The sequence below is a fragment of the Schistocerca cancellata genome, chromosome 2 (genome assembly GCF_023864275.1).
Source record: "Schistocerca cancellata isolate TAMUIC-IGC-003103 chromosome 2, iqSchCanc2.1, whole genome shotgun sequence".
In the NCBI taxonomy this organism is placed as follows: domain Eukaryota; kingdom Metazoa; phylum Arthropoda; class Insecta; order Orthoptera; family Acrididae; genus Schistocerca; species Schistocerca cancellata.
The window spans coordinates 550,068,660-550,080,657 of NC_064627.1; the positions used below are offsets into that span (position 1 = coordinate 550,068,660).

At 37.0% G+C, this 11,998-nt stretch overlaps 1 protein-coding gene across 2 annotated transcripts in view; it reads right to left on the minus strand.

Moving 5' to 3' along the window:
• LOC126162135 (male-specific lethal 3 homolog) overlaps positions 1-10,215 on the minus strand; it is a 127,491-nt gene extending 117,276 nt beyond the window's left edge. For both annotated transcript variants that reach the window (XM_049918429.1, XM_049918428.1), the window contains exons 1-3: positions 9,859-10,215; positions 3,441-3,509; positions 783-892 (exon numbers count right to left, since the gene is read on the minus strand). In XM_049918429.1, coding sequence (XP_049774386.1) covers positions 783-892; positions 3,441-3,509; positions 9,859-9,960 — 281 coding nt within the window. In that variant the 5' untranslated portion in view covers positions 9,961-10,215. The remainder of the gene's footprint in view (positions 1-782; positions 893-3,440; positions 3,510-9,858) is intronic.
• Between the last annotated feature and the right edge of the window lie 1,783 nt (positions 10,216-11,998).

Consider the following 11,998-nt stretch of genomic DNA (forward strand, 5'->3'; position numbering starts at 1 on the left):
GACTCATTTTCTTAGAAAAGTGAACCTCCAGTCAAAAGGATGAACAGACAAAAACTCCATACAACTCAGTTTTGATTTGTGCAGCAGCCAAACCCTTCAAATGAAAATGTTTATTAACAACACACACCATCGCCATTGACACACTAACTCCAGCAACTGTCAACAATGAACTGTACATTGTTGACATTTTTTATATGATCCTTGGAATAACCAAGCTTACCAACCATGAAGTTGCAACAAAAATGTTCCATTCTTTCATGGAAATTTAGCAGTCTTGTCAAACCACCCTCATACACCTGTTTTCGAAAGACACATTACTACTTATTGGAAAAGGCTGAATTTTCTAAGAGTATGTTTCAAAATATACTGGATAGTGTGAGTCAACAAACTGTCACTAGGATCTATTATACTGGAATGAAGATTTTGAACAGATCATCATGCCAAAATTTTTCTATGAATTAAAGCACAATAGTACATAAAGCAGTGTCATAAATAAATGGCCCATTTCACCGCATTATCTTTAATATCATAATAAAAGGTATTGTGATAGATCCCATAGGCAAAACTTTCTGTACATTTTTGACAGGACATTTTTAGGACACTAATTTACGACAAGTTTACTTCTGTACAATAAAATTTGTATTATATTATGTCTGCACTTTCATTAAATCTAGATGGCTGTGCAATATCGGGTGAATTACAAAAATTGTTCCACATAAATTCAGAAATTTGCTGCAGACTAATTACTTTAGCACTATATTACATTATTAGAAAATTCTTACGGCCTTAGCTGCGCTTTCTCTGCAAGTTCTTTCTGAAGCTTCCAGTTCTCTTCTGTGTGCTTCAAAATATGATCCTCACTAACATAGCGATCCCAAGAGGAATTCCAGCCCTTGAAAAAGATACATAATTAAGCCTGTACATTGTATAATAGTAATGGTTCTTATTTAGCTTTGGATTTTCAGTAAAATTTAGAACAAAACACACAAATGCACGGATTCTACACACATTTTTAAATGTCCCTACCCTTTCCAGAAACTGAATAAGATTATCACTTACAGAGAAACAATATACTGGGTGTATCAAAAAAAAATCCTTCAATTTGGCACATCTGTATTTCTGAAACTAACAAACATATACAATGAATTTTGTTTTTATGATGTACAACTTAATGTCATCATTCTGTACCCCATAGCCTCACATGACAGTTCACCTTTCCATTTAAATGGAATGTTGCCTCGTCACTAAACACTAAGCGTAGAAGAAAACTTTTATCCTTCATCTTCCCAAGAAAGAAAGAAATTACAGAACCCCACACGTTGCTGGTTGCACTTTCACGAAGAGCATGTAGTGGCTGACTTTTGTATGGTTTCTTTTGTAAACGTCGACACACACGTCACACAGACATGGTGTGGGGGGAGGAGCATCTTGAGCTGTCGAGCTGCATGGCAAACTGATTTCTGTGTACTTCTTGTGAAACTATGGTGCAGGCATTCTGAAGTCTGTGTTGGACATTTGGTGACGGCCTGGTGATTTGTATTTACACAAACAACCTGTTTCTCGGAATTGTTCGTGCCAATGCCTAATGCTCTGTGCTGCAGGAGGACACACACCATCCCTAGTACAAATGTCATAGTAACAGTTATTACTGACCAGAACTGTGTGAAACGTAGAACACAAAATGCTTTCTGTTGTCCTGACACCAGTGGGTGCACACTGCTGCTACCTAGCAGGAACAATATAAAACTCTAGTTTGCTCTTTCCAACAGTATGTTGTTCACACACATCTAAAATAACATAATAGATTTGATTTTTAAAATCTGATGATTCTTTTTGATACAACCTGTATTATCAGAGTGTTTTCCTATATGCCAACCTGAATGATATTTCAGATCAAGTGTGTCAGGATTCCAATATGCTCTAATATGTAGTATAATTTTGCAGTCTTCCATTTATATTCTAAATGGCAACAGTTGAGATTTTGGTTCATTTTCTCTAATATATACACCTGGAGGTGTTCGAACTGGATAAATAATTTTTCTTCTCAATGAAATTTCCTCCAGCATCTTCAGAGTGACATTCTTCTCAATAAACATAGTAAAATTGTGAAGAAGCCAAATACTGTGGACACCTATCAGCCAAAACTACTGAACGAAAAAACATATCCCTACTTTGAATATTAAGTGTGTAACACTTGTTGTCCATATTGGGCTGTAATTTGGAAACTGACTGCTTATGACACAAATGGTAAAACTTTCCCTTCGATTTGCCTTATAGCTTCAAAATATACCAAAAAGTTGTGGTCCCCTCCAAATATTGAAGAATTAAAAATTAATTTTGGTGCAGTTTATTTTTTCAACTTAGTTCATATCTAATACAACTCTGTGCCTCTTAAGAAACAACATAGGGTTGTACTTCAACAAGTGAGGTAAAATAAAATTTTACTTGTTCTGATACGAGCAAACTAAATTGAAATCACAACCATTTCTACTTTTTTTACACAAAAAAAAAAAAAAAAAAAACTACTGAAGACAGGGACGGGATGGGAGAGGAAAGGGAAAAGTGGGGAGAGGAGGAGGGTAGTGGAAGGAGCAGAGGTGTGGCCTTGAGCTATGAGGTTACAGAATATTATCACAATTACACTGAAGCAATTAAATTACTTTGAAACAATCATTCATGGAACAGTCATATTCCAAAACTAATAGGAAAAACATATAGTGCCTGAGTAATGTAATTAACACAACTTTTAAATGAATGGAAGTTTTAATGGAAAAAAATTAAAATTGGAAGCAGACAATGCCTATCCAGCACTTTCCTTCAAGTGGCCAATATCTTAGCTCTGTTAATACATACAAATTATGTAGAAAAAATGCAACCCAATCTTTCAGTGGCCAACTAGTAACTATGCCATCTTGAGCCAGGAATAAGGGATAGGTTGGGAAAGGCTGGTTTCATTTGATAGGAGATGAAATAACCCTACTGTTGGTATATTACTGTAACAGCCACAAAACTAACTTCACAACTCTGCCCCCTTCAAACATTATTTTCTGCATTTACTACACTCGGTCCATCATGCGACTTTTCATGGTCATCAAATATCAAAACTTAATATGAACCCAATTTATATGCATATGTCACACTCCCAGATATGCATTAACATCTGACAGGACTTCAAAGTTGATCGAATCACAAATATGATTTTATTGCTACTATTTACAAGTTAACAACTACTGAGATTACAGCTATGCATTACTTTACACAAAAAAAAATTGCATGTGCATTTTCAGTAGTTGAAAGAAACATTCGATATTTGAACATATCACAATATAAGAAACCAAGGTATAAGTGGAAAAAAGGTCTGTTTGATTCTCAAGTGATTAACCTTTAAGAACCTTCTATTTGCTCTATACTAGCGTGAGGTGACATTACTGCGAACTAACCTGAAAATGAATAAGATACTCCACAGCTTTACGTCCTTTTTTATCTCTGTTCACATTAACTTCAAGCACCTGAAAGCAAGAAATACAGGAACATCAATGTTTTACTTTAATGATTTAACAAAGTAAATTTTGTGTTTGTGTTAACAACAGAATGTTAAATAATGTTATCCCAATAAAATAGAGTTTCCTCTGTACCAGTGCTTTCTGGGTTCAGGATGTCATGACCAATCAAGAAATTGCCGAAGGGAGTATTTTATATACCTCTTACTGAAACTGTGTTTATATGTATGAAACAGGCGAAATACCCTCAGACTTCAAGAAGACTATAATAATTCCAATCCCGAAGAAAGCAGGTGTTGACAGATGTGAAAATTACCGAACTGTCAGTTTAATAAGTCACAGCTGCAAAATACTAATGCGAATTCTTTACAGACGGATGGAAAACCTAGTAGAAGCCAACCTCGGGGAAGATCAGTTTGGATTCCGTAGAAATGTTGGAACGCGTGAGGCAATACTGACCCTACGACTTATCTTAGAAGCTAGAATAAGGAAGGGCAAACCTACGTTTCTAGCATTTGTAGACTTAGAGAAAGCTTTTGACAATGTTGACTGGAATACTCTCTTTCAAATTCTGAAGGTGGCAGAGGTAAAATACAGGGAGCGAAAGGCTATTTACAATTTGTACAGAAAGCAGATGGCAGTTATAAGAGTTGAGGGGCATGAAAGGAAAGCAGTGGTCGGGAAGGGAGTGAGACAGGGTTGTAGTCTCTCCCCGATGTTATTCAATCTGTATATTGAGCAAGCAGTGAAGGAAACAAAAGAAAAATTCAGAGTAGGTATTAAAATCCATGGAGAAGAAATAAAAACTTTGAGGTTTGCCGATGACATTGTCATTCTGTCAGAGACAGCAAAGGACTTGGAAGAGCAGTTGAATGGAATGGATAGTGTCTTGAAAGTTGAATGGAATGGATAGTGTCTTGAAAGGAGGATATAAGATGAACATCAACAAAAGCAAAACGAGGATAATGGAATGTAGTCGAATTACGTCGGGTGATGCTGAGGGAATTACATTAGGAAATGAGAAACTTTAAGTAGTGAAGGAGTTTTGCTATTTGGGGAGCAAAATAACTGATGATGGTTGAAGTAGAGAAGATATAAAATGTAGACTGGCAATGGCAAGGAAAGGGTTTCTGAAGAAGAGGAATTTGCTAACATCGAGTATAGATTTAAGTGTCAGGAAGTCATTTCTTAAAGTATTTGTATGGAGTGTAGCCATGTATGGAAGTGAAACATGGACGATAAATAGTCTAGACAAGAAGAGAATAGAAGCTTTTGAAATGTGGTGCTACAGAAGAAGGCTGAAGATTAGATGGGTAGATCACATAACTAATGAGAAAGTATTGAATAGGATTGGGGAGAAGAGAAGTTTGTGGCACAACTTGACCAGAAGAAGGAATCCGTTGGTAGGACATGTGAGGCATCGAGGGATTACCAATTTAGCACTGGAGGGCAGTGTGGAGGGTAAAAATCGTAGAGGAAGACCAAGAGATGAATACACTAAACAGATTCAGAAGGATGTAGGCTGCAGTAGGTACTGGGAGATGAAGAAGCTTACACAGGATAGAGTAGCACGGAGAGCTGCATCAAACCAGTCTCAGGACTGAAGACCACAACAACAAACATGTTGATGCAATTATTTATGCAGCTGAATCAATGCTCAGGGTGACAAACAGTGGCTCTCAACTAACATGTTTTGAACAACTAACATGTTTTGAAACTACATTGAGTTACACTGGTTTAATGATTAACTACATTCCAGGAGGAAAAAAAATCTGTTAGTCACTAATGACTAAGAACACTTTTACAAAATGAATTCCCATTTTTTATCTATATTGACTTCAGATATACCATTATCAAACACATTAAAAAATTCTACTGGCCAATTCAAGATATTGCATGAAAATTGAAAGAAAAAAGTTAATACCATCTCCTACATGCAGAAAATAATTTCTGAATCTATATTTCGAAGCATGCACACAATGTAAGGGTTCACACATGAGCAAATCTGGTATTAATGAAGCACTATCAATTTATTTACTCTAACTATAGCTCCAAGTTACAGTCGCACATTTGCTTCTCTTCATATTAATTGTTTGTTACTTATCAAGTCACAGTTAAATGATACGTAAAATTTTTGCGTATTCAGGATTTCCAATAGCCCCAATTCTATTTTTAATGACATCTAAATTCATATATGAAACATCGCAATGCACCTACTGTATTATTCAACTTCAAAAACCAAAGTCTTTCGGAAATAACGAGTAGTCAGCATATGGTTCCACACAGAACCGTGAAGGAAACAACACTATAAATTAAGAGTCGTATTATTCTGATGCTGTGCTTAGCCAACGCAGCAATATCGTGTTAATCATATACATCGTGTCCATCACATGGTACTTCGATGAAATTACAATTATTGTGCCTTTACTGTGATTGTGAGAATTTCTCTCAACTTTTGAGTTTCGATTTTACGAATGCATGGTAACACTGATCACGGATACACTTCCCGTTATTTTCTATCTCGAAATCGGTGCGATACCAGGAAACAAATGCATCAACAATTTTTTCGAACTAGAGTTCAATCTGCCACCTAAAGGATTGTGAAAAACAATGAAATATGCTTCCCGTGAAAATTGTATCCTTAATGCTTAATCATTAACGCCAAACTCTGTATGAGTCTTCCATTCTACAATCACTCGCGACAGAAGTGTCATACGAGAATCCACCAATTCTGAAGCTACTGCCATTTCCGCTTTGCAGCCCCCCGCACATAACTTTGTAATAAGAACTGCAAGTATTATTGTAAAACGAAGGTAATCACTCCCAATTCACTTCACCTTAGTGTGTTTATATGTATGAAACAGGCGAAATACCCTCAGACTTCAAGAAGACTATAATAATTCCAATCCCGAAGAAAGCAGGTGTTGACAGATGTGAAAATTACCGAACTGTCAGTTTAATAAGTCACAGCTGCAAAATACTAATGCGAATTCTTTACAGACGGATGGAAAACCTAGTAGAAGCCAACCTCGGGGAAGATCAGTTTGGATTCCGTAGAAATGTTGGAACGCGTGAGGCAATACTGACCCTACGACTTATCTTAGAAGCTAGAATAAGGAAGGGCAAACCTACGTTTCTAGCATTTGTAGACTTAGAGAAAGCTTTTGACAATGTTGACTGGAATACTCTCTTTCAAATTCTGAAGGTGGCAGAGGTAAAATACAGGGAGCGAAAGGCTATTTACAATTTGTACAGAAAGCAGATGGCAGTTATAAGAGTTGAGGGGCATGAAAGGAAAGCAGTGGTCGGGAAGGGAGTGAGACAGGGTTGTAGTCTCTCCCCGATGTTATTCAATCTGTATATTGAGCAAGCAGTGAAGGAAACAAAAGAAAAATTCAGAGTAGGTATTAAAATCCATGGAGAAGAAATAAAAACTTTGAGGTTTGCCGATGACATTGTCATTCTGTCAGAGACAGCAAAGGACTTGGAAGAGCAGTTGAATGGAATGGATAGTGTCTTGAAAGTTGAATGGAATGGATAGTGTCTTGAAAGGAGGATATAAGATGAACATCAACAAAAGCAAAACGAGGATAATGGAATGTAGTCGAATTACGTCGGGTGATGCTGAGGGAATTACATTAGGAAATGAGAAACTTTAAGTAGTGAAGGAGTTTTGCTATTTGGGGAGCAAAATAACTGATGATGGTTGAAGTAGAGAAGATATAAAATGTAGACTGGCAATGGCAAGGAAAGGGTTTCTGAAGAAGAGGAATTTGCTAACATCGAGTATAGATTTAAGTGTCAGGAAGTCATTTCTTAAAGTATTTGTATGGAGTGTAGCCATGTATGGAAGTGAAACATGGACGATAAATAGTCTAGACAAGAAGAGAATAGAAGCTTTTGAAATGTGGTGCTACAGAAGAAGGCTGAAGATTAGATGGGTAGATCACATAACTAATGAGAAAGTATTGAATAGGATTGGGGAGAAGAGAAGTTTGTGGCACAACTTGACCAGAAGAAGGAATCCGTTGGTAGGACATGTGAGGCATCGAGGGATTACCAATTTAGCACTGGAGGGCAGTGTGGAGGGTAAAAATCGTAGAGGAAGACCAAGAGATGAATACACTAAACAGATTCAGAAGGATGTAGGCTGCAGTAGGTACTGGGAGATGAAGAAGCTTACACAGGATAGAGTAGCACGGAGAGCTGCATCAAACCAGTCTCAGGACTGAAGACCACAACAACAAACATGTTGATGCAATTATTTATGCAGCTGAATCAATGCTCAGGGTGACAAACAGTGGCTCTCAACTAACATGTTTTGAACAACTAACATGTTTTGAAACTACATTGAGTTACACTGGTTTAATGATTAACTACATTCCAGGAGGAAAAAAAATCTGTTAGTCACTAATGACTAAGAACACTTTTACAAAATGAATTCCCATTTTTTATCTATATTGACTTCAGATATACCATTATCAAACACATTAAAAAATTCTACTGGCCAATTCAAGATATTGCATGAAAATTGAAAGAAAAAAGTTAATACCATCTCCTACATGCAGAAAATAATTTCTGAATCTATATTTCGAAGCATGCACACAATGTAAGGGTTCACACATGAGCAAATCTGGTATTAATGAAGCACTATCAATTTATTTACTCTAACTATAGCTCCAAGTTACAGTCGCACATTTGCTTCTCTTCATATTAATTGTTTGTTACTTATCAAGTCACAGTTAAATGATACGTAAAATTTTTGCGTATTCAGGATTTCCAATAGCCCCAATTCTATTTTTAATGACATCTAAATTCATATATGAAACATCGCAATGCACCTACTGTATTATTCAACTTCAAAAACCAAAGTCTTTCGGAAATAACGAGTAGTCAGCATATGGTTCCACACAGAACCGTGAAGGAAACAACACTATAAATTAAGAGTCGTATTATTCTGATGCTGTGCTTAGCCAACGCAGCAATATCGTGTTAATCATATACATCGTGTCCATCACATGGTACTTCGATGAAATTACAATTATTGTGCCTTTACTGTGATTGTGAGAATTTCTCTCAACTTTTGAGTTTCGATTTTACGAATGCATGGTAACACTGATCACGGATACACTTCCCGTTATTTTCTATCTCGAAATCGGTGCGATACCAGGAAACAAATGCATCAACAATTTTTTCGAACTAGAGTTCAATCTGCCACCTAAAGGATTGTGAAAAACAATGAAATATGCTTCCCGTGAAAATTGTATCCTTAATGCTTAATCATTAACGCCAAACTCTGTATGAGTCTTCCATTCTACAATCACTCGCGACAGAAGTGTCATACGAGAATCCACCAATTCTGAAGCTACTGCCATTTCCGCTTTGCAGCCCCCCGCACATAACTTTGTAATAAGAACTGCAAGTATTATTGTAAAACGAAGGTAATCACTCCCAATTCACTTCACCTTAGTATACCACCAGTATTTAACTTCACATAGAATTTCAAAGAATAATTCGCTTACGTCAACATTGTCCGATACACACTTGAGAAAAAAATAAATATATATATGCCAAGAAAAGACAACACGGAGAAATGTGAACACTGACCAAACTGCATCGACGAAATATATTCCTTCCGCCTATCCTCGTAACATTGAAGTCCGTGGGGGCTTTACCTCCACCGCATTCCGAGGTACCTAGCTATGTCCGCTTGTCGACAGTGGCGCTCACACGGCTGTCTCCGTCTGATCATGATCATCACGACTACATTACAGCTTATTAAACATTAATTTATACATTACTCTAGATCGACTGAATGACGCCGAGTACGTCAGTGTACGTCAAGATTGACGTGTTTCTTCGCTGACGTGCGTACCATAAATGTATATAAATTCAGAAATACTGTGTGTCACACAAACTAAACTTCATAGCTGTTAACAAAAAAATTAAAGGTTGCATAAAAAGCACGGTAACCCTTTTCCGGAAAACCATAAAATTACTTTATCAGTTAACTGATTCAACACAACTTATTTTAAAACCATGTACGTAGTTGTCAAAACAGTTAAAATTAAGTACAAGTTTCAGTAAGAAAACTACACAAACATCCTCAATAAGCCACTTAAAAACATATTTCTTCCGTACAGTTTGCCTTTTCGCAGGACTGTCAAATATGGTCTTCTGAAGGTCATCCAAGCTCTGCATTACGAAGCGTTAACTGCTAAATAAAGTTTTAATTCCAGCTAAAGTGACATCACTTAACGAAAATCTACATACCTTTATACTGGTGAACTAATGCAATGCCATTTTTTATGTCAACAACAACTTGCTGTTGACTGCTAGTGTTTAATGTAGGAATTACCTTGGAATCGTACAACACCCTCGCCTTTGTTGGATCTGGTTCATAGCACAACACTTTTTCTCCCTCCTCAAATTTGAACTTCGAACCGCGCATAGGCACCATTCTTTAGCATTAATAGCGCTAGGTGAAAAACCCCGCCATAACCTCGTTCAAACTGTTTTCGGGACCACCGTATGTTCGCGTTTGAACATCTTTGCCAAGATGAAACCATCGGCTTAATTGAAGCAACAAATGGAGAGCTACTTTAGATCCCTGATACGTACAGCCACGCACTGACTCTACTAAAACACATGTTATGACATTACTACTCTTCACTTTTTCTAGCGTTGTTCCAAGCTCACAGTAGTACACTCTCGATCAGCATTTGTTGCAGCGATATTTGTATATGTCGATAGATGAATTCGATAGAACGAAAATAAGTTTTCTTGTTGGCTGTTACATTTTGCGCTGTACCAACTAAGAATAAACTATTACATTTGGCACCGAAATTAAATTCTGTGAGAATTAACTATCTTACAGAGGCAAACATAGCAAACTGTAATCAATATGAGTATTACTTTCTAGCGCTTCAAGTCAAGAAACTTAAATGCAAATTGCTGATGCCTGAGAATGCTTCACACGGACTTGTGAGAGTTCATAATTCTCGAAATTATAAATAAAATATTCTGCATTGTGCTACAGCAGGTTCTGTGAAATCTGCTTGTTGATAAAGTTATTTCATAGCTTTAACACGATGTCAACATCTACAACAAGAAGGCATGGATGTACGAAGCAGACCAGTCAGTAAAACGTTTCTTTGTACAAAAGGCCAGTCTTCTCCTTACCATTATATCTGTTCTCATAAACTTTTTAATGTAAGCTTCTTCTTATGAGAGATGAAAATTGGAAACCTGAACGACTGACACACATTTAGTGAGAGGAACATAAATATTAGTGGTGCAATATGCTTCACGCCAGGTGAAGTATTGCAAATCAAAATAAAACCAGGCCGAAAACATCAGTGCCAAACGTAGTTATACCAGAAAAATGTCCATGCTGAGACACTTATAGGTGTAAGCATAAATTAAGAGAAAATTCTACTGCTAACAACATTTTACATGACTGAAACGAAATACCTAAGGTAAAATAAATTAACGTTTTTAATAGTTGTAAAGACGAATTTAGTCACAATGTACCCATGCCGTCGACAAGTTTAGATGAAACATATGGCGTGACATTCGCTTGCTTTTAGACCTCAGTCCTAATTACTTAGTTCAGTTAATGAGAAGTGTTGCTTGTAGGAGTATGTACAATTTTTTGTTAATTTTAATCTTTTCAGTGGTTAACAACATTTTTAATGGTTGGTTGATTTGGGGGAGGCAACATAAGATTGTATTAGGGAAGGACGTAGAAGGACATCGGCTGTGCCCTTTCAGAGGAACCACCCCGGCATTTGCCTGAAGCGGTTTAGGGAAATCAGGAAAAACCCAGACCAGGATGGCCGGACGCAGGTTTGAACCGTCATTCTCCAAAATCTGAGTCCAGTATGATGAGCACTGCGCCATCTCGCTCGGTAGTGTTTAATGATGTTCCATCGGTTTTACTAATGTGTTTTCAGCAACAACAAATTTCCAGTTTAGTCTCGCACCTTTAGTGCATCTGTTTACGTATAATGGTTTGTTGTGCTTTTTATCTTGTGAAATCTGTAAGCAGGTAGACAAGATGATTTTATATCAATGTTAATGGAAACTGTTCTGTGTCTTATGTTTGAAGTGCTATCTTTGCTTTTTATGCAACTAATAAGACTTATTCATCACAAACTGTAATAACTTGATTACCGTCTGTCCAACAGGTTATGGGCCCGGTGATAAATATTCATTATATGGGGTAGCGTCTTGTTTTTGTTCTTCATGTTAGTTAAGTCTCTCAGGAAGGTTCAGTTACATCGAAGGTATTTCCACTTGGAAAGTGAAAAGGTAAAAGACGCATCGAAAAAGTATTTCAGTCGTGTATCCAGAAATTTGACGGAGGTAATTTTCAGCAGGGGAAATATCAATTGAAATTATCTTTTGTGGTGAAAGGTGGCTACACTGAGCCACAGCGCCAAAAAATCGCGCCAGAGAGTATTGTTCCGCCGCCTCCACTGGCAGTGATTATTGAG